Source organism: Triturus cristatus, chromosome 6 (genome assembly GCF_964204655.1).
Source record: "Triturus cristatus chromosome 6, aTriCri1.1, whole genome shotgun sequence".
In the NCBI taxonomy this organism is placed as follows: domain Eukaryota; kingdom Metazoa; phylum Chordata; class Amphibia; order Caudata; family Salamandridae; genus Triturus; species Triturus cristatus.
In genome coordinates, this window is record NC_140589.1 from 95,748,429 (window position 1) to 95,772,337 (window position 23,909).

At 51.6% G+C, this 23,909-nt stretch overlaps 1 protein-coding gene across 3 annotated transcripts in view; it reads right to left on the bottom strand.

Moving 5' to 3' along the window:
• The window catches only part of LOC146813821 (calpain-1 catalytic subunit-like), a 701,058-nt gene that overhangs the window by 419,368 nt on the left and 257,781 nt on the right, over positions 1 to 23,909 (bottom strand). The window contains exons 1-2 of one of the 3 annotated variants that reach the window (XM_085610276.1): positions 6,007 to 6,535; positions 5,661 to 5,754 (exon numbers count right to left, since the gene is read on the bottom strand). The exons of 1 other annotated variant lie outside the window; for it this stretch is intronic. In XM_085610276.1, coding sequence (XP_085466402.1) covers positions 5,661 to 5,750 — 90 coding nt within the window. In that variant the 5' untranslated portion in view covers positions 5,751 to 5,754; positions 6,007 to 6,535. Of the gene's footprint in view, positions 1 to 5,660; positions 7,500 to 23,909 lie in introns of those variants that run through there. One more of the 3 variants, XM_085610277.1, reaches the window with a different exon arrangement.

Below are 23,909 nucleotides of genomic sequence, written 5' to 3' on the forward strand. Positions count from 1 at the left end.
GTATGTACGCCCCCGAACCCCCCCCCAGCCGTGTATGTACGCACCGAACCACCAGCCGTGTATGTACGCACCAAACACCCACCCGTGTATGTACGCCCCCGAACCCCCCCCAGCCGTGTATGTACGCACCGAACCACCAGCCGTGTATGTACGCCCCCGAACCCCCCCCAGCCGTGTATGTACGCACCGAACCACCACCCGTGTATGTACGCCCCCGAACCCCCCCCAGCCGTGTATGTACGCACCGAACCACCAGCCGTGTATGTACGCCCCCGAACCCCCCCCCAGCCGTGTATGTACGCCCCGAACCACCAGCCGTGTATGTACGCACCAAACACCCACCCGTGTATGTACGCCCCCGAACCCCCCCCCAGCCGTGTATGTACGCACCGAACCACCACCCGTGTATGTACGCCCCCGAACCCCCCCCAGCCGTGTATGTACGCACCGAACCACCAGCCGTGTATGTACGCACCAAACCCCCACCCCAGCCGTGTATGTACGCACCGAACCACCACCCGTGTATGTACGCCCCCGAACCCCCCCCAGCCGTGTATGTACGCACCGAACCACCACCCGTGTATGTACGCACCAAACACCCACCCCAGCCGTGTATGTACGCACCAAACCCCCACCCCAGCCGTGTATGTACGCACCAAACCCCCACCCCAGCCGTGTATGTACGCACCTAACCACCAGCCGTGTATGTACGCCCCCGAACCCCCCCCAGCCGTGTATGTACGCACCGAACCACCACCCGTGTATGTACGCCCCCGAACCCCCCCCAGCCGTGTATGTACGCACCGAACCACCACCCGTGTATGTACGCACCAAACACCCACCCCAGCCGTGTATGTACGCACCAAACCCCCACCCCAGCCGTGTATGTACGCACCAAACCCCCACCCCAGCCGTGTATGTACGCACCTAACCACCAGCCGTGTATGTACGCCCCCGAACCCCCCCCAGCCGTGTATGTACGCACCGAACCACCAGCCGTGTATGTACGCACCAAACACCCACCCCAGCCGTGTATGTACGCACCGAACCACCACCCCACCAGGGAATGTACGGACCGCACCCCCACCAGTGCATGTACGGACCGTACTGACGCCAAAAAAACACGTACTGAACCCGGACAAACCATATTTACACAAGGAGAGTCAAGTAGAGTTTCCCCACACCACCAAACAGGCCCAACAACCCCACAAACATCACATACACTCACCTGCAACTGCCAAACTGCCAAACAGAGGCCCAAAACTCAATCACTCCTCATAACACACCCACACAAATTTCAAACACAGCCACACCCACAAATGGACCAATAAAAATGGACCACACACACAAACCATGAGCCTTTGCAACAGACCCACTGCTGCCAGAGCCCACAGACGACCCACACCACCATACTTGAACCTCACACTTGCATACCTTCACACAACCACCTACACAAACACCCCCTCATCACATTCACACACACACCTCCACTACCACACCCACACACCCACAGCCATCCACACCCACACCCCCACAACCACACCCCACGCCATGTCCACCACCAAGAATCCAAAGTTCACAAAGGAGGAGCTGGAGATCCTTGTCGACGAAATCCTCAGAGTCGAGCCACAGCTCTTTGGGACATTGGTCAGACAGACCAGCATATCCGAAAAAACCGCCATGTGGCAGAGGATCGTCGATTCTGTGAATGCTGTTGGGACAACCAGAAGGACCAGGCACGAGTGCCAATCCAGGTGGTACGATCTGCGGAGGACGGTCAAGAGGAAGATGACTGACAATCACAACCAGGGGAACATCACTGGAGGAGGGCCGCCCCCCAGACCGGTACAATACCATCCCTGGGAGGAGAAGGTGATGTCCACGCTGGCGGTGGAGGGACTACACGGACTGCCAGGACTCCCAGACCCTGGTGAGTACACAAACAACTCACCTCACATGGGGGGGATGCCATACACAATCAATCATGCATGCCACCCCCCCCCAAGCCACCACCGGACACAACAACACTCCACAAACACACACATGCCACTGGCGCCTCCATGCCCCATGCATCAATCAGGGCCATGCCAAGTCACAGGCCACACAAAACACCAACACAACACAGGATGTGGTCGATGCTGGGAGTGGGGGCAGCAAAACTAACATTGAGCAACTCACAAGCACACAACAATGCCCTCAGCCCATATGGCCCAGGGCACAGCCATACAAACTGTGTGTACCCACACAGTACTGTCTTGCCTGCAAATGATGGCTGCCATGCAGGATGCCATGGGTCTGAAGGCACAATTTGCACATAACAGCAGACAATGAAGATGCATCGCTCTGATAGAGTCTCAGCACACACCGCCACAGCAGCAGCCTACACTCAGACACACTGCCCAATGGGTGCCCGGAGAACAGGGACTAACTCACATGAACAAGCCAATGGCCATTCAAAGACCGGCTAACTGTGTGTGCCCAGGAAGCTGGCCTGAGGTGACAGAGAGTGACAAAGAGAGGGAGGGAGAGGGGGAATGAGAGGGAAGGAGACAGAGGGGGGACACAGGGAGACAGACAGAGGGAGGGAGTAGGGTGACAGAGGGAGACCGACAGAGGGAGGGAGGAGGGTGACAGAGGGAGGGAGGAAGGGAGACACAGGGAGACTAAATCACCCTTGGGTGGTGTGGCCATGTCCACTCGTCAGCCGGTGGACTGTGTGCATGCAGACCAGGTCTGGCAGTGCCTCAACCCCCCCTTCCGTAGATGAAGACCGGTCCATGTGTCAATCTGTGCACGAGTCCATCCGTGCTGCAGGCACAGACCTAACCACACACCCAGTATACCCACCCACCGTGTCGGTAAGAACCCTGTCACAAATGCTTCAGTCCCCTACCTGCAACATCAAATTGCCTTGCCAAAACACCATTTGGCCACGTACAGTGCAACACGTAAGGCGCCTCTGCATGGCTCGCTACGCCCGCACACCACACTGCTGACTGTGTACCCAAATAGATGCATCAACTAAGATAGTGTCTCACACATGCGTAAAGCCCTGACAGCTGTGGCCAAGGGACATAGCCATGCACAAGTGCACTGTGAGAGGAATGCAGGACAGATCCAACTACCCAGAGGAAGAGTGCCAAATCAGAAATGCATGCAACATGGATGCCACATGTGACACTGTTAACATTGTCTCTCTCACACACAGGTCAACGTCGACGAACACCCCCCAACACTGGGGGGGAAGTCACACAGGACCAGGCTCCGCGGGATGATGACCCCACCGCCAGCGATGACTCTCACCACTCCGTGGATGACCCAGACCAACCTGGCCCCTCTGGTGTCCAACCACCTGCAGCACCTGCGTCAGGTACAACTGTGCCAACCACCACCCCCATTCCTGCCACATCCCAGGAGACGTCCAGGAGCCCTGCCCGCACACGACCACCCAGCCAGTCTGCCCAGGAGGGACACGGTCCTCCGGGCACCCAGGAGGAGGCAGGCGGCAACGCAGATGCCATCCCTCAGGGGTCCCGGAGACCCGATGCACCCACAACGGCAGGCCAGGTGCACGTGGGCAGGGGTGGCGGGAGTGGAGGACGGCGGAGGCGCGAACCTGACCAGGCAGCTCAGGACCCGGTAGTGTCCCAGGTCAGCAACATCCTGGATACATACCGGCGTGACACCAGGGGCATGGACCAGATTGCGTCCACCCTCAATGACATCAAGGGGACCCTCCAGGAGATGAAGACCCTGCAGTCCCAGCAACATGCCTGTCAACTGCAACACCAAGGAAGGATGGAGGATAGACAGGCTGAGCTCGTGGCGGTGCAAACCCAAATGACCGGTGTACTCCGTCGGATTGCCGACAACATGGGCAACCCTCCCTGTGGCACCAGGCGAAGGCCATTACCAGACACAGGGAGGGATCAGGAGGAGGAGGATTCATCCGACGGAGCGTCACAGACATCGTCACGGACTGCTTCCGAGGGTCCCCGCAGGAAGGTGGGTCGTCCACGAAAAAGACTGTGAGAGTCAGCAGAACATCACCATCTCCCAGGTCACCTGGCCTGGCACCTGGCCCTCTGGCCCAATAGCAGCACATGACATTCTCTGCCACATGGACTTGCTGGTCACTGTCTGACCTATGTTGACGAAGACTGTGGCATGGACTCTGACATTTTGCTACGACAAGGATACCAACTCCCCCAGTGAACTTTGGATTCTACACTCCCGCTGTGCACCTCTTGTCATCCCCACAAACCCGTACCCCACCACAAATAAATTAATCACACTTACAAGATGATGCCGTGATTCTACATTATTACAATACATGTGTGTGTCGTACAGTCAAAGCATGCCTGATCTCAGAATTAACTCCAACCATCCAAACCGTGGGGTCGCAGTCTTGCCCAGGACACACATGGGTCCCAATGTCTCATCTGATACAGACATGGAGTACCAAACTCACCTGTGCTGGGCCCAACCAGCTGAGTGGTTCCCGCACAACTGTGGCTACAGACACATTCAGGGGAGCAACAGTCATGCGCAGAGGTCAGGGATCATGTTGAGTGACCTGGCTTGCCGCTCCCAGGTATGTCTAGACATGTGTCCCTACAATGTGCAGCATGCTTGCGTCAGGCGGATGTTGAGAATGGTGGCTAGGCCAAGGTTGGATGCATGGAGATGCCAGAATGCAGTTTAGGATCACTGTGCCACATGGTTGTGTTGGGGTTGTGGGCTGCATCATGAGTGTGGGCGTGGATCTAGAAGGTCATCCTGCAGCTGGCTGTGAAACATTCCCCCCATCCCGTTAGGACGTTGATGTGGCCTGGTTGCCCGACGCAGTAGCAGAGCTGTGCAGATGCACTCCGGATATGGACAAGTACCATGGGAGTCGTGAGGCACATGTCCGTAGACTGCAGGGTAGGATTCGACACGGATGTTGTAGTTGCCCTGGGGGATGGTCTCTCTTGCCTTGAGGTGGATGGAACTGTGCATCTTGTGCATAATACAGTTCCCACTCCCTGACAAACCCCTAGCATCTTGTCACTCTACACATAGACACATATGCACCACCTATGAAAACTATGCCAGACCTGCGGCACGCACAGTGGCAACAGGGCACCATTGACAGGGAAGAGGCACCTTGGAGACAGAGGGACAAATTTATTAGTCATGTGTGTTGGAATGACAATGATACTCTGTCAACACATACACAGGTCATGTGGATGTACATGTGGGAGCAACACTGGCACCCCCCATTGCAACACAGATGCTGGCATCCCATTGACCTGGCACACAAGTGACGGATAACAGCTAAACACCCCCTGCTGCCACGGAGAGGCCGCTATACACCATTGAGGCCCTGATGGGGCAATCACACACCATGTCAACCCGGTGCAACCTGTATGTTTCCGAGGCCAGTGTTACACACAATGATGGCCTCATCACAATCCCCAATCCCCTGCCACATGACAGTCACCAAGTCTGAGCATGGCTCCAGGTGAAGCCTGCCCCATGTCATGTTCCCCATGTAGGATCACCATGTATGCAAATGGAACACACATGAACCGGAGAAGTGCACACAGACTACAAACAATTCACACACCCAAAACGACGTGAGGCATCCCTTACCCTGAGGAGATTTCAACACTTGCCCGTGCATGTGACGCTGAATCAGCACATGTCGCTGTGTTCATGAGGAGTAGCAGGAGCACAACAATGCCACCAGCAGACAGCATGCACATGGACCTGTGGAAGAGAGACACACAAGGATTCAGCACAAAGGAGCACATCCGCAAGCATGTACTTAACACGTATCATGTTGTTAACATGACAGGTGACAATGATGACCCTCAGACAACATCCTTCCATTGCGCCATCACTTGAGTGACACTTCAATACACACCACTGACTCACTTGGCAGACATGCAGATGGACACACACATTGCAACACATGCCACACACGGCCCAATGCGTGCACACTCAGACACTGGAACTCACCACTAAGCAAAGAAGTTGCGTATGAGCCGACTCCGCATGTCCTCCACAGCCTCCTCCTCCTCCACATCACTTGCCCCGTCACCAAGCCCTTCATCCTCCACGGGTGGATGGTCCTGGTCATCTTGATCCAGTATGAGTGGAACAGCTTCCTCCACTGCCATGTTGTGCAGCATGCAGCAGACGATGATGATCTTGCACACCTTCACCGGGGCATATGGGAGTGCTCCGCCGGTCTTGTGGAGGCACCGGAATCGGCTCTTCAGAAGTCCAAACGTCCTCTCAATGACTCTCCTGGTCCGCCCATGTGCGTTGTTGTAGCGGTGCTCGGCAGCCGTGCTGGGGTTGCGGACAGGCGTCATCAGCCATGGCATGTTGGGATAGCCAGCGTCCCCTACAAGGAAACATCATGGACAGAAGTGTGTCAGCACAGGCAGTGAGATTGGAAGATGACGCCAAACACTGAACTGCCAGAGTCTACCCACCAACAATACATGCTCGCTCGTTCCGCAGCTGCAGCATCATTTCTGGCACCCTGCTACGCCTCATGATGAAGGCATCGTGTGCTGATCCTGGAAAGCGAACACAGACATGTGAAATCACCATGTTGGACAGACACACCACAAGGGCATTAATGGAGTGATAATGTTTGCGATTCCTATACACCACCTCCTGTGCCTGTGGTGGTACCAACGCAACATGTGTCCCATCTATGGACCCAATGACATGGGGCATCCCTCCCAGGGCATAGAACTCACGCTTGACATCTGTCAACTGCTCACGATTTGGGAATTTAATGTACTCATCCAGGTGAACCAACATGGCCTCTAAGAAATCATGCAGAACACGGCTGAACATCGTCTGGGACATGCCCCCGACATCAGCAATGGTATGTTGGAACGTACCCGTGGCAAGGAAATGTAGGGCTGCCATCACCTTCAACTTGGGTGTCAGTGCACTTGGATACCTGTGGCGCGGGAGGAGTTGTGCTTCCAGCCGGCCAGTCAACTCATCAATCAACCGTTGGCTGAATCTGTAGCGGCGTATACAGTCCCGTTCATGCAGGGCAGCAATGTCTGGCATACGTCGAGGGAGAGGCGGAGCCCTGCAGTGAAATGGAAGGAACACCTAAGAGTGAGCACTGTACAACAACATCGTCAATGCACTGAGCACATGTTACACAGCCAATACACATATGCCACGTTGTGAGTCAGGTCTGTGCCCCAGTTCCTGGACACGTACGCCAGTCAGGTTACACTCCTACCAAGGGACAGCCACTAACGGAGGGGGGCAAGATCACGATGACATGGCATGAGACTAGCTGTGGGCCAGTGTAAGTGAACATGCACACGCATCACAGGATTCACAGACATCCACACATGTGCAGAAGTAGTATGCGTATGGTACAGACAGGTAGTTGGATGCGATATGCACTGGTCACATGTCATAGGAATAGGACAGGCCACACACATTGCCTTTGAGGAGTACATGTCGAGACAGAACATACATAGGGAGCATGTGGATATGTACTTGTGTTGATACTCCGTGTAGTTGGATACATACACACCTCATGGCAAATCACATATGTGGGCTGGTGTGCGGAACAGTGTGCCATGCCCATCGACACACAGACACATGTTGGCAGCAGCAACTGCTGACGCATTGAACCACACACCTACAGCAAAATCATGGAAAGACATGCCACACACATGACATGGTTGCAGCATGCAACGCAGCCATACACGTGTCATATGTAATATTCCGTGTACCTGGCATCAGGGGACAGGTGCGGGTGTCCGTGACTGGGACATGCAAGTGACTCATGGCTCCACTAGTGTGTACGACATGCACACATGTCAAAGGAGTGCAGGGGATGTGTGGTACAATGCGCACCATCACACACGACATGTGTACACAGCTCATCGTACATGTGCTTTGCCCACACCTCAGGGGTAAAGTGCCACATCACATCCTGACACACCTGTGTCACACACAGGTGGTATTGCACAGACAATGCATTTGTGTCCACCCTTGGCAATACCTGTCCGCTCCATTCCTGTCTGTGTGCCGCCTGTCACCACTGACAGTTGTTATACGCACCGTACATACGCTCGGAGCGCGTGTATAGGGTCCCTGGGCCAATATTGCCGCTGGCGTATGCGTACGCCACAGTAGTACGGACTGTACACGCGCTTGTGCGGTCCGGATCACAATATGGGCGCTGGCGTATGCGTACGCCACAGTAGTACGGACTGTACACGCGCTTGTGCGGTCCGGATCACAATATGGGCGCTGGCGTATGCGTACGCCACAGTAGTACGGACTGTACACGCGCTTGTACGGTCCGGATCACAATAAGGGCGCTGGCGTATGCGTACGCCACAGTAGTACGGACTGTACACGCGCTTGTACGGTCCGGATCACAATATGGGCGCTGGCGTATGCGTACGCCACAGTAGTACGGACTGTACACGCGCTTGTGCGGTCCGGATCACAATATGGGCGCTGGCGTATGCGTACGCCACAGTAGTACGGACCGTACAAGCGCGTGTACAGTCCGTACTACTGTGGCGTACGCATACGCCAGCGCCCTTATTGTGATCCGGACCGCACAAGCGCGTGTACAGTCCGTACTACTGTGGCGTACGCATACGCCAGCGCCCATATTGTGATCCGGACCGCACAAGCGCGTGTACAGTCCGTACTACTGTGGCGTACGCATACGCCAGCGCCCATATTGTGATCCGGACCGTACAAGCGCATGTACGGTCGGTATCACTGCTTGTGGGGTGCCTAGGGCGTGGAACGCACCGTACCTGTGTGTAAATGTATGAAAACACATAGGGGACACATGAGGGACAAGTATAAGGGCCTAAATGCCTGATGGTTGCCATGGAGACTGAGTTAAATTTTTGAATTTGAGCACCAGGTGCACAGCAGAAGTCAGTTTGAAAGCATCTACATTGTTGCAATGTGGATGTTGACTTGACATCATTATCAAAACTGAAACCATGCAAAGCCACACACTGGGGTAGGTTTGAAGGGATTGGATGAAACGTAGGATGCTAATGTGACTGACCAATCAATCTGTACTCCTATACATGAACAGGCCAGCCAGGCATATATAAGGCAGCCAGGTCCCATGAGAGAGCACTTGCCTGCACATCCATTCATCCATGACCACTGCTGCTGATAGTGATTCCTCTGGCACCATGTCCAGGACTGTGGAGAGGTCACAGCCATTCACCCAGGAGGAGAACCTTGCCCTGATAGATGTGATCCTCCCACAGTTCCAGAGCCTGTATGGTCGACCAGGGGTTCAGGTGAGTGCAGACTCCACTAGCTTAGACTGTGCCCCTTTTGTGTGACAGTGACTTCTGGCATTGTGTCCATGTGTGACAGACATGCACTGTTGTTTGGAGTGGGTCCCAGGGTGTGGAAGGCCTCATGTCACCCATGCAGAGCATGCTGTGTTTCCTGTGTGCACTCCTCACTTGCATAGTGCCTACTGTGACAATGAATGCAAGGTGCATGCCACATTCTGCCTGCATACTCCTCCTGGGGATGTTGTTTCCACAGTCCTGATGTGATCCTGTGTTCCCCCCAGTGTGACAGGTGTCAGTACCCATGGATGTGTGTTTGTTCAGTGTACCTGTGCTGTGAGTGTCCAAAGGCCGTGTTCGTCCCCTGCACATTGGTGTGTGTGTTAGTCCCCTGTCATGTGGGTGAGTGCATATGGGGAGTGTTGCACACAAGCAGCATGAGGGATGGATATGGCCTGGCCATCGGATGTGAGCAGGGAGCAGTGCTGTGTGCATGCCGTGCTGAGCCAGCCCCACACCTGTGACACCCCCGTCTACTGGCACATGGGCAGAGTGAGGTGTGTACCCGCAGTTGGCAATGCCATGTGATTGTCCTGTACCTGTGTGTGTCTGTGTACTCTGCTGAGGTAGCATCAGTGTGCTGGGGCAGGTGACTGCTGTGAGGTGCTGTACATAATCCTGGTGTAGCCTGTGAGGCACAGTGTGATCCCTGGTCAGTGAGTGTGTGGTACCCCTCATGCCACCCGTGTGCTTCCACTGGCACGTAGTGCATTTGGCCTTCCACAGTGGATAATGTCCCTATGACAAAGGTGCAATTAGTTGCATGCATACCATGGCCTGTTCATAATGAGGATTGTTCTATATGTGTGTCTCTGTGTCTTTGCTCATGTGGATTAATGTATTCTCTCTTTTGCATCCTCACAGGTAGGCGCCATTGCCAAGGGGGAGATCTGGAGGGAAGCCGTCAGTGCCGTGAGGGGTACAGAGGGTCGGAGGCGGAGCCTGTCTCAGGTGAGGAAACGCTGGCAGGACATCCGGTGCTGGACGAGGAGGATTGCACGGCTCCTGCTGGGGGACTCACCTGAGAGCCGTAAGAACCGTGGCCGCCGTCGTCTGACCCACATCCAGAAGCGTGTGCTGGCGGTGGTCTTCCCCGATATGGACAGGCGCCTACAGGAGAGGCAGCAGCAGGAAGGGGGTAGGTACATGTGTGTCAGGTGTGTGTCCCCAGCCAATGTAAGTGTGCAGTTGCATGGATACACTGCCAGGGTTTGATTGTGCAGTGCGTCAACTTCTCCACAAAGTAGCACAGTGCTGTTCTCACTCCCTCCCTTCCCCTCCTTGCAATGTGTTCCCTGGTCTGTCGCCACTCTTGCACACGGTTATTTAGGCAGGCAGTTCATGCAGGTGCCCTATGCTATCAGCATCATGTGTGGGGGTGATGTGCCACAGGTATGGGGACCTTGCGTGTGCCATGGCCAATTTCAGTCATTGTGGTGTCCATGTCACTTGGCACTGATTGTGAATCACGACATAGGGGTGTGTCTCCAAAATGTACAGCCTTCCAGCATGCATGTCCAATTGTGTGCCCTCTGACATGATGTGCCTGAGTGGGAGGCCTGCTAAGTGCAGGGACGGTTGCTTAATTTGCAGTCATGTCCATCCTGGACCATGGAGGAGTGTGGGCACTACTGTGCCCTGGGGCACCTCTTCCTAGGTATCATGTGCGTCATCCAACAATATGGCCATTCACTGTGTCTTTGCCATGGGTTGCGTAGGGTGGCATTGTACCCTGGGCTCAACTGTTAGGACCTACAGGTTGCTACATGTGTCCACTGTACAGGGGGACCCATTTTGCTTGTGCATACTCACAGTGGGCATTACCTGTGTGTGTTGTTGAGACAATCTGATGATGTTTGCCTGTCAATGATGTGTGGACATGGCCACCAGGGGCTGTGTGTGTACAGTCATGAATTAGTGGAGGCCATGTGTTTCCATCCCAGAGTAAGAGGTGTACATACTTCCTCCGTCTCAATGAGATTGTCTCAGGTGTGGGTGGTTTGTGCGTACAAGGCCTACATGTCAGAAGCTTCATCCTCCTTGCTGGGTTTAGCCTGTGTGTGATGTTTGACTGGACATACGCTCAAGGTGCAGTGACCCTGTCATGTGTGGCCTGGTTTCATGTATTGCCTTTGCAGCATGCGGCAAGAGTAAATGGATATGATTCATGCTCATCCCTTTTTGACGACGCAGTGTGGTGCAGGTGCTGTGCACATTTGTCCCCAGAGGCTGACTCCTCTCTAAAATTTCAGGTGCAGTGATTTGCTGTTGTGTCATGATCTCCATTGTGTCTCAGTGGCATGGTGGGTAGAAAAACTGTGTGTTCCATGGCCTACATGTGTACATTGTTTTGTAGGTGTTACTCCTGTTGCTTTTCAGGCTATGCAATGTGACCTATGTATATTTGACTCATGTGACATAAGTGTACAGGTGTCTGATTTTCTCCTGTCTCTTCACCTTGCCCACAGCATCGCCGGGGGACACGGAAGGAGACACTAGCACGGACCGGGAGGAGAGATTGAGCACCAGTACCAGCAGTGCTGTCCTGTCTGGCACATGGAGTGGCACGGAGGCCGAAGGGAGTGAGGCGGAGGACCTGTTGACTGCCAACACAGACTATGACGCAGACGGGTCCGAGGCTGAGCTCCCAGAGGTGGCGGAGTCTGCCCCCCCAGCTGATGGCAGCCCTCCACATCCCCCCGCCACCTCAGGTTCCATCACCGGCCTCCCACATGCTCGTGGCCCTTCCCTCCGTGCTCGGTCCCCACATGTCTCCTTCCTGCCAGGCACCGCACCCCCTGCCCCTGTCACCACTGCTGCGGTGAGTGCGGAGTCTGTGGACATCCTGAGGCAGTTGCAGGTTGGTCAGACTGCGATGCTAAATGTCCTCCATGCCCACACCCAGGTGCTGACCCAGATGGAGGCATACATGGAGGGCATGTCGGCTGCGCAGTCTGACCAACGGCAGTTGCTGAGGTCCATAGACTCCACACTGACTGCAGCACTGGATCTCCTGCAGCGCTGCGTAACACCCCCTACCCCTGCCCCATCCACAATTCCCACTCCCGTGCCTGTCCCACGCACATCCAGACGTCAGCGTGCACGCACCCCAACAGACACAGGCACCACACCACCAGGGAAGGCGAAGCGCACACCTCCTGTCACGCACACACAGGGTGAGGAAGGCACACCCACTGGGTCGGGGGAGAAACGTAGAACACGCAGCCACAGTGGGAGTCCGCATTCCACACAACCCACTCCCTCCAAATCCACTCCCCTTAGCTCTCCTGGCCAACAGTCAGTGACAGCATCATCCACTGCGAGTGTGCCCCCCAGCCCCAGGATGACACCACCCCGCAAGCGGTGGAGGCGGGACCCGGCCAGGGGAGTTGAGTCCCCCACCCTGTCCACACCCTCCCCCAGTGGCGCTGCGACCCATCCCTTTGCCCCCCCCCCCTCCTTGGGGCCTGTGGTTGGTTTGGGTACGGGGGAGTCGCTGGGGGAACTTGCCGACGTGTGCAGCGGCATTCTGTCCTCCACCTTTGGCGCTGGCACCCCCCCTGTGGCAGATTCATCCCTCCCTGCACCCACAACACCTACCCTTTCCCCTCCTGTCCCTGCGGTGCCTGTTTCCACCCTCCCCCCTGATGCCCCCTCTTCTGTGGATGAAATGGACTTGTGAACTGTGCAGGCAAGCTAGGGGACACACGTCCCGATGTGTACCCCCCCCCCCCGGACATTGCTGCTGGGCTGGCCCATGGCCCTTGTACATAGTGGACATTTTCTCTGATATATTTTCCTGCTGAATAAAGCCTTTTCTTTTTGTTTTGCACACTGATGCTTTCCTGGACTTGCTGTTGGTGCTGGTGCTCCCTGCGTTGGGGTGGTGATAATGTGTTAGGGGTCTGTGAAATGTTGGAGTGTGCTGCTCATGGGGTGTACCCTGCCATCTGCGTGCCATCACAAAGGTCTCTGCAAATGGTATTTGGTCATGTTTGCTCTCACTGTATGGTGACATTGTCCCAAGGTGTGTTCCATCCTCTGTGGCCCAGGCCATTTTTCCTGCAGGGTGTCTCCCAAATGCTGTGCTGTGCTGTGTCTACATTTCCTGGATGTGTGAGGGTTGCCTTTCAATATAGCCATGCTGGCTCAGCGATGGCTCCGCCTGCATCTGGGGTATCACCCTTGTAGGTCACTGAACTTGTTGATGGGGTATATTGTCCGATGTCTGGGCACTGCTGGGAGTGATAGGTACACACCCCTCCTGTGTCTGGGCACTGCTGGGAGTGATAGGCACACACCCCTCCTGTGTCTGGGCACTGCTGGGAGGACCCTGCACCCACCCCTCCTGTGTCTGGGCACTGCTGGGGGTGTTTTGCACACCCCATTCTTATAGCAGGTTCGGTGCGTACATGCACGGGTGGGGGTTGGGTGCGTACATACACGGGTGGGGGTTCGGTCCGTACATACACGGGTGGGGGTTCGGGGCGTACATACTCTGCTGGGGTGGGGGTTCGGTCCGTACATACACGGCTGGTGGTTCGGTGCGTACATACTCTGCTGGGGTGGGTGTTAGGTGCGTACATACACGGGTGGGGGTTTGGTGCGTACATACACGGCTGGTGGTTCGGTGCGTACATACACGGCTGGGGGGGGTTCGGGGGCGTACATACACGGGTGGGGGGGGTTCGGGGGCGTACATACACGGGTGGTGGTTTGGTGCGTACATACACGGCTGGGGTGGGGGTTCGGTCCGTACATACACGGGTGGGGGTTCGGGGCGTACATACTCTGCTGGGGTGGGGGTTCGGTCCGTACATACACGGGTGGTGGTTCGGTGCGTACATACACGGCTGGGGTGGGTGTTAGGTGCGTACATACACGGGTGGGAGTTTGGTGCGTACATACACGGCTGGTGGTTCGGTGCGTACATACTCTGCTGGGGTGGGTGTTAGGTGCGTACATACACGGGTGGGGGTTTGGTGCGTACATACACGGCTGGTGGTTCGGTGCGTACATACACGGCTGGGGGTTCGGGGCGTACATACCAGGGTGGGGTGGGGGTTCGGGGCGTACATACACGGGTGGCGCTTGGGTGCGTACATACACGGGTGGCGGTTCGGGGCGTACATACACGGGTGGGGGTTCGGGGCGTACATACACGAGTGGGGGTTCGGGGCGTACATGCACGGGTGGGGGTACGGGCCGTACTTCCACGGGTGGGGGTACGGTCCGTACATACCCCTGCCCACGCTCTGCGTGCCTGGGTACGGGCCGTACCCATGCCTTTGGTGGGTGGGTACGGTGCGTCCCACCATTGTTGCGGGGCCGTGGGGTCCGCACCGTACACAGGCCTTGGGGGCGTGGCTACGGGTCGTACCACGCGTACCCCTACATGACCCCAGCAATGCTGGTACGAGCTGTACCAAGGCCTTTCTGACGTGGGTACGGGCCGTACCGCTATTGTTGGAGTGACGTAGGGGGACGCGTGGTACGTTCCGTACCCACGCTCTTGCGGCCTGGGTAGGGTACGTACCGGTTCGCGTGACCATCCACTTCCGTTGTGGCGGACGCTTGCGTTGCTGGCCTCGCCCCCACCCCCTGGAAGTGACCAGGCCCTGATGGTCAGGTATGTCCAGGCCATGTGTGATTTGGTACCATGTGTTGGTGTTGTGTGTCCTGCCCCTGCCCCCCCCTTTGCCCCTGGTTGTTGTGCTGACCTTCTGCGGCGTCTGCGTCGGTTCCTGTACGCCAGGTGGACTGCTAGGAGGGCAGGGATGGCACGTAGGTTCGGGTCCATGTCTGTTCGTCGCGTCCAGCTGCTCCTTGCGTGTGTCGTCCTGATTTCCCGGCAGTTTTTGGCAGCCGGTAAATATTTTCCGTGCGGGATGACGTCGGTTCGAATCGTACTTCCTGGTTCGTGAAACGTAGGCTGGATGCGTACCGACGTCACGTCGGCTCCTTTCAGGATCGGAATTGTGTTTAGTTTCTGTTCGGTCGGTGTTTTGTTCGAATCGTACGGAAATGGTGTTTCCGTATGAATCGTACTTGCATTTTCGGATGGATTTCGCACCGGGTACGAGTCGGACGGAGAAAAGGCTCCGTCCGACGGTTCGTACCCGGTTTTTACCGGATCGGAATTGGCACCATAATGTGAAAAACTCGGAAGTATCAGGTCCTCCCCTCGAGAAGCGGCCAAAACAAATGGTGGAGGCCAATCCGCCTCTGCCAACAAAATGTTGTATGAGGAGGTGAGATTTTCCCAGAAAGCCGCTGTAATTGTTCGCTGTATATCACCTTCAATTTGCAAGAAAATTTCATTAAGTCTATCGGGGGTGCAACTCAAGTATCTGCAGTTTCTACTGTAATAAATATATCAGTTGCTCTTGCCTCCAAACAGGGACGCAGTGCCTCCCGCACTATGGTAACCTCCACCACGCTGTCAAGCAGAGTCACTGCCCATGTCCAGTCTAAGAGTAGCGTTCTCACCATCTAAGGCATACTTCGTTGTTAAACCGGCAACCTTTTTCTTTTGATACGGGGGTCGAAAACGAGGCAGTCCCTCTTGTTTGGCTTTGACGTCAAACTGTCAAGGTTGATCCCATCCCTGCTGCCTTGCCGGACCTTGGACCTTTTATCACGATCCTGGCGTTCCCCATCACCGACCTGAGAGTCCGATGTGTCTCGTAAAGAACCAGGAGAGCGCGGATCAGGGACTTGAAATCTATCAGGAGTCTTAATTTGTGCGCATTCGCGCAAGTCATAAGTACGCTCAGAAGAATCAGGTGTCAGTGAACCAGCACGCGAACCTTGCTTCTGCTGTTGCTGCCCCTGTTTTTTATTTCTCCAGTTCTTTTTAGGAAAGAACGGGTGCCAATCCTTCTCAGACTGGGCTTTTTGCTGAGTTTGAGCTTGAGTTTGAATAAAAGGCTTAGGGCCCGATTCACAGAACTAACTTAAGACAAAATCCTAAACTTACTACCATTTTGGTATTCACAGAAGGCACTTACTCATTTTGGTATTCACAGAAGACACTTACTCACTTCGGTATTCACAGAAGTTAGGAGTCCTAACTTTAGGACTCCTAAATGCCCTCTGTGAATACCGAAAGTCTTAAAATTAGGATTTTTCTCAGTTTAGGAGTCCTAAAGTTAGGACTCCTAACTTTACTACCACTAAACTGAGAAAAATCCTAATTTTAAGGCTTTCAGTATTCACAGAAGGCATTTAGGAGTCCTAAAGTTAGGAGTTCTAACTTTACTACTACTAAATTGAGAAAAAGCCTAATTTTAAGACTTTCGGTATTCACAGAAGGCATTTAGGAGTCCTAAAGTTAGGAGTCCTAACTATACTACTACTAAACTGCGAAAAATCCTAATTTTAAGACTTTCGGTATTCACAGAAGGCATTTAGGAGTCCTAAAGTTAGGACTCCTAACTTCTGTGAATACCGAAATGAGTAAGTTCCTTCTGTGAATACCAAAATGAGTAAGTGCCTTCTGTGAATACCAAAATGGTAGTAAGTTTAGGATTTTGTCCTAAGTTAGTTCTGTGAATCTGGCCCGCAATTCCCAGACTATTGCGCCGTAAGGTTTTATAAGCTTTAGCAATAATCTTCGGCAATTTGCGCTGTTTGTTTGCGTCAGCAACAGCCTCCAAGCGTTGTGCCACTTGTCAGCTTACAGCTTCACCCTTCACATTAGCAATGATCATATTGCAAACTCTATCAAACACTCCCACCAGTCTCATTCCCAAATCCAGGGCCGCTTCAGCCCTATGTTCATCTTGAACACGTTTATCACGGAAGGGAGAACAGTCATTGAGGGAGTGCCAAAGAACATTGAACATAACGCTGCAAACACTCTAGCCCAAGTGTTACAATCAGCCAACTCAGGAACAAGGCCTTTAGGTAAGCTCATGGTCAGAATCCTGTGTTTCTCCACAGGTATTGTATTTGGAAAAAACGCTTGAAGTTGCCCAAATTTCTCAGCAAGCCAATAAGGAAATTCGTCTTTATTTTGTGGACGCTTGCCCATCACAGAATTAATTGTGATAGGACTGATTACTACAGCACCGTGTCCCGGTGGTTGTGCAGCAACTCTACGTGGTCCCTCCTGCATGTTGCACGACATGAACTGTATAAGAGCTCTATGTACACGTATTAACGAAGTATACATTACGTGTAGCTCTGCGACTGTAGCATTAAGATAATTTGGGTGCGGGGTATACCTAGCCAAAATGGGCCACGTGGCCCTATCAATCGATAAGGGGCCTAAATGGACTGCTGTCAAAGGGTGAGGAAGGACGCCATTAAACCATATAGTGTGCTGCCAAGCCGTTAACGGAACTTCAAGAGATCGATAAGGTCGATAACCCAGCGGTAACGCAGTGGCAGTATACTCGTGAAAGAAATTATCAGTGCCATCCGCCGCCGGGAAGGTTACCCAAGAATGAAACACCTCGAAGCGGTGCGCCCCATCTGCCTCAACAACAAAGATAAGATCAGCACCACCATTAGGGACCCCATATTGAGTCAAATAAGCGTTAATTAGAGCGAGGTTCGGAGGTGCTATGGCGACTGCCATAATGAAAGAAAAAATGAAACAACCTACTCGTGGCAGCACAACACCGGGTAAGAGAAAGAGAAGGACCTTTTAAAATTCAAGCTTGAAAAATCTATAATTTTACAATATAGGAGGCTACACCGTCACAACTGTCTCTGGAAACAGGTGAGAGGGGATTGTGGACAAGCACAAGCACTACTCAAGAGTCTCGCCAATAAGTACCGGACCAAACGTTGGCGGTGCAATGTTGCGGGTATTCTATCATACACAGAACTAGGCCCAGGAAAACAGGACCTCGTTGTATAGGGGCTGAGCCTTCCTACCCCCTCAGTACCCAAAATCCCCAAACCGACTAGCTATAGTGTCTCATTCATTCTCTTACATAATCATGAAGCTACAAATGATTAGACAACCCAGAACACAACACTCCTGACTCTCTCAGGAATCGCGGTAGCAAGAGTCACCTTTTAGCTCACTCACTTGTACTTGTCCGCAATAAGAATTATCAGAGTCACTGTTATAGTTCAAAATGTTAATTTAACTATCGTGCTCTATAATGCAGTATACAAGTCACTACCAGAAGCATAACGAATAAACCTAAAACAGCATTGTTACAATTCCATAGATTATAAAGAGAGACGTCATTGTATACAGACAGTGGATAAGGGACTATAAAGCCCACCCACCCTCCCCTTGGTTAGAAGAAGTTTTATTATATAAAGGAAGATCTCTGGGATTTGTCAGTAGACACCATACCTTAGTGCCTAGATGGTAGTTTTACATCATAGGAACAGCATAGCTATTCTCCCTGGAAAGTTCCATCTCCAAGTCTGTCTTACAACAACATGCATCCCCGTGATATATCAAAGCATGAGTTTCCAGCAGCGCAGCTGTGTTAGCATGTTTTGTGTAGGTGCTAGGGTCTGACCCGAACAGAATAACAAGGGGCATTGTTTATCGACCTTGCACATCGTGTTCGGACTAAACTCCAGGAACAGGCCAAGAACGCAGAAAGCAGACAGTTCTCATGTGAAAGGCACAAACAGAGTCATGTAGTAACATGCGCAAAAGCAGCGGCATGGCAGCAGAGCTCATGCTAACTTAGCAATGTCGACAATGACCCCAACGGCCATATAACAGTATTGTATAGCATATTGTCTATGATGCTGTCATAATGTAGCTGCTTGGGGGCTTATTGCCAGGGCGAATATTAGCGGGGAGAGTGGACACCCCTGTCGAGTGCCTCTCATAATGGGAATTGGATCAGAGTATAAACCATTGATCTGTATAGTGGCCTCTGGTTGGGAATATAGTAGTTTAATCCATGCCAGAAATGGTTTGGGGAGGTCCTTCCTACCTAATATTGTGTACATGTAATCCCATTCAAGGGAATCAAAGGCTTTTGTGGCGTCCCAAAAAATCCCAGCTGTAGAAATCTCTGGGTCCACATCATGTATCAGCCAGATCCTTCCCAGGGCGTTCGCCCTCCCCATAAGCCCTCGCTGTGTGATATTTGGAGAGGAACTTGGACTTGTGTTCTGCCTCGGCTGATTAGTCTATTAGTAGTTCTTTAAGCTGTGCATTCAATTGAGGGATAGGGGCATTAGTTAGGCGCTCCTCTGCTTGATTTTCTTTTCTAGTGAGTGTAGTGTCCCCCGAATGGTACGCAGTATTCCTCTGCCCTTGGCTATACATATATTATGTATTGTGACCTTGGAGCTTTCCCAAACTCACGCTAATGTTGGGACACTGTTTTGGTTGCTGGGAAAAATTCCTCAATTTCCTGTTGTATCTGTTCGTAAAAAGCGTTTTTTAACAAGGTTGTGCGTTGTAGTCTCCAGGATCTATATGGGGATTCTCTGCTTGGCGGGTCTAAGGTCAGTAGTGCAGGGGAGTGGTCAGAGAATGTGCACGGCAGGTGCATCGCTTCGCGAAGCCATGTGTTCAAGCCTTTGAAAGCAATGCAAAATCAATTTGGGACCAATTAGAATGTACGCTAGAGTAAAAGGTGCCCTCCCTCCATGCTGGGTGTAGAGAACTCCAAGCATCAAATAGCTGATGGTCTGTGACAATGTCTGCTCGGCGTTTGGTCCCTTGAAGGTGTGATGGCGAGAGCACTTGCGAGCGATCAACAGACGGGTCTAGCGCTATATTAAAGTCCCCTCCCCCCCATATTATAAAGGTGGAGCCTATCTCTAGAACGCGGCCCCAGAGCCTGTTAAAAAAAAACAGCGTCATCTTTGTTTGGACCATAGCAGCTTACCATCGTTACTGTATGATCCACCAGTCTGTCCCACATCACGCTGTATCTGCCCTGTGGGTCTTTCCACGATACGGGACACATAGCTTGGCGGTGTAGAGCATTGAATATTGTATGTTGGACTGTTGAAGTTTTTGCTTGACCGGCAAAAATGTTCTCCTGCCCCTCCTGCACCGCTATAGTTAAATCCAGGTAGATCGACACATTGTTCCCTTCATATATTAGTGCCTGTTTTTCTCTGACCAATCTCAAAACTGTGTCATGGTCCTTGTAGTTAAGTTAAGCAGCCGGGTCAGAATTAGTCGTGGGGGGTCGCCCGGTGGCAGCCGAGCCGCAAGTGATCGATGGGATCTCTCCACCACCAGGATGTTTGAGAGAGCCTCAGCCCTAAACAATTCCAGCAGCATTTTCTCCACGTAGTCTTCCATGCGGCCTGTGACGGTTGATTCTGGGAACCCCAGAATGCACACGTTTCTGCGTGAGCACGCCACCAAGTCCTCATTCTTAGTGACTATAATTGTTAATATCTTTTCCATGTCTTGGAGGCGTTCATGGCATACTGATGAGGTGTCCTCTAGGGTAGAGATGCATTGTTCTGTTTCAGCTATTCGGCCATCGTGCTTCTCAAGCCTCTGCGTAATGAATTCCATTTGCATGGTCATTGTGTCCATCTTGGACTCGATGGACGTGAGGCTGTTCCACTTTGTGGGAAGAAGTGACATTATGTCCACTTCTTGTGAGTCATTTGATGCGGTGTTGTCTTCGTCCCACTGCTGGTCTGTATCATCTGGGGCATAAGGGCCTATTTTTCGTGCCGTAAATTGTAGCCTGGCCAGCTTTCCTTCTGTGCGGCCATCTTGTTGTTCCCATAGCCGCATCTTTGAGCCCGCAGCAGCAAGCTAGTTGTGGATGGTCTCTCCGGCTCACAAACACAGCGTTGGTTGCGTTTTGGATCGCTTAGTTCATGCTGAGTTGTTGGGGCAATTTCCCTGCCTCGGGGCATCGGATTCTGGCGGATGTTGTTCCCGGGCTGCAAGAGCCTCATAAGTGCACTGCCATCTTGCTTGCCTGCTCTCTAGCGCCCCCACCCCACCTTCTTTAATAATACAATTACCAGAGGACATCATCCCATCTAAGAATGCCATGCTCCAGTAATGAGTTTGAATTTAATAATGTGATGCATTATGGGAGCTGTAGCATTAAATCGATTAACCTCACATACCTGAAAGCAATGATTTGTAAAAGGAAGGTCAGTACAGGAGTTCTGTGTCCTTGAGGACACAGAGTCATCTCACAATCTCTTACTTAGGTCGTCTACAACAGGTACTAACTCCCCTCCATGGAGATTGATCCTTTGTTAGCAAACTGGCCAGGAAAGGTAAAAGAGATAGTGTGTCAAGAAGAGTTCTCTCCCACCTCAAAGAAGATAGGACATTTGTGTTCTCCAATTTTACAAGACTCAAGAAATTTGATGATAGATACTTACATGCTCAGGGTTCCTCCTTATGTAACGCTTGCCCTTTTATACCTCAGACTCAAAGAGAATTATCTTAGGTCCAGTAAAGGACTGAAAAAATAGTTCTTCCACTTGGTCCTCTAAAAAATGTCTCCTGTCAACTGTATCACTCCCTTAATACAGCCCCGCAAAGACCAAACCGTCGGATCACTCTGGAACTGGCCAGAAGCCTAAGACCAACAAATGAGTTGGTACTAATAAACTGAGTCTTTGATATCATGCAACTATAATATTATAGCAAAACTATTGATAAGGAAAGTATAGACAGTGTGAAAGGTTTAACTTTTTGCCTTAGGGTAAATGTAGCTGCTGCAGACATCTTTCTGCCCAGGCTAAGCATGCATTAAAATTGTGTTGAGGAAACAATGTGCCAAAAAGGATTAAAAATCTTTGAAACATTAATAAAGAAGAAACATCAAATGGTATATTACGACCAGACATAAAATCAATGAACAGAGGGCTACATGAAACTCTATGCCCTGGAAAATAACTCCCATATGAGGGAAAAAACTATGCACTCTATAAACCATTCTGCAATGGTATTAAATGGCATGACAATAGCCAAAAAGAACCTACAACAACAACACCAGGTTGTGTTTTAAATCACACACTAATGTGATACATTGACAGTGCCAATGTAAAGGTATGAAGATACCAAGAAGTCTCTCATAGAACGAACAAAGAAATAATACTACTCGCTAGTGTGTCATCCAGAGGAAAAGAGAAAACATCCCCCTCCCACTCTACCAACCACACACATTTGGAAATGGATGTTATTGCAACATCTAAACAAGAGCTACGTGGCCAGGTCAAGCAATATGTTTAGTCCCAGAAAGGGTATAACCCTTACCCCAAAGGTAATTCGCAGAGTGCGGAGGACGGGCAGGGTGTTAAGGAATCTGCGGCTAGACCGTGTCTATACCAGATATAGCGTTACCGAAGGTAAGTAACTTTTACATCTAATAGAGACATCTAGCCGCAGTTTCCTTAGCTTTGAATTGAATAACATAGCTATAGCCCACTGGAGGAGGGTCTGCAAACTAATCATACAAATATTTTCATAGAGAACTAGCCGGTCAAAACTAACAACCGGCCAGATGTATGTAGGAATAGCAGAACAAAAGCTAGACTCTTAACAGAATCCATGATCACTGTCACAGACATATAAATAAAAAATAACCTTACAGGTCCGAAAGAATTGGCCCTAGAAGGAAAAAGGGTTGAAAACTGTTGGATGACAAACATTAACCCATGTCCCCCTAAGAGGTAAGAAAACTCGATGACCAAAAGAGTCAATGCATGATAAAAGTCATATAGTCTGCATTCTTCGTGAAAATAAGGAATCAGAAAAATTACAGTCCTGATAAAATCCCAAAACAGGACTTTCAGAGTTAATTTCCCCCTGAAGGAAAACATGAACTACAACACCTTGCTGGTATAAATCGTTTAGTCTGGATAAAATGAAAAATCATATTCATTCTATGCACCAATTGTATAACATCTTCGCACAAAGATTCATATATAGACATAAATATATATATAAAAAATGTAAATGTGTCATCAGTACGCAAGAATGTACAAAGCTTGTCTCTGTACCTTCTTCTGTGCTATAGTCCAACAGACTGAACACAATTTCGAACTCTGAATTAGCTCAAACACCAAGAAAAGCTAGAAAAAGAGAATCAACTTCATCTTTGATTAACACCATGTTCTTTTCTCCTTTTTTGATATGATACAAGACAATATATGAAACACAGCCGAACATTCTATCATGTATACACCACATACCAAAAAATCACTCGGAAATTAGAGGTTCGGAAAATATACGCAACCCAGAGAGAAAGAAGGGTGTATTCTGCCACCAACACAACACCGCTGGTGACTTTCTGTAAGAAAAAGCTGCCTGTCAAATGGTATCCTAAATAACTGACACCACAAAAAACATCCCCTCCAGAAGACAGGTAATGCCAATCAGGCAAAACCATGTATATGAAGCATATTGTAGGCAGAAGAGAAACTTACTATAAAGTCAAAAAATCCTTCTATTATAAAAGTGTGTCCAAGATCTTTATAGGTGATTGGTGGCCTGGTTGGAGACCTAAGGTCAAGGGCAACAAGCCATCGATCTTGGGACAAGTTGGCCCAACCCGTGCATCATAAACCTTTGGCTGCCATTTTACAACA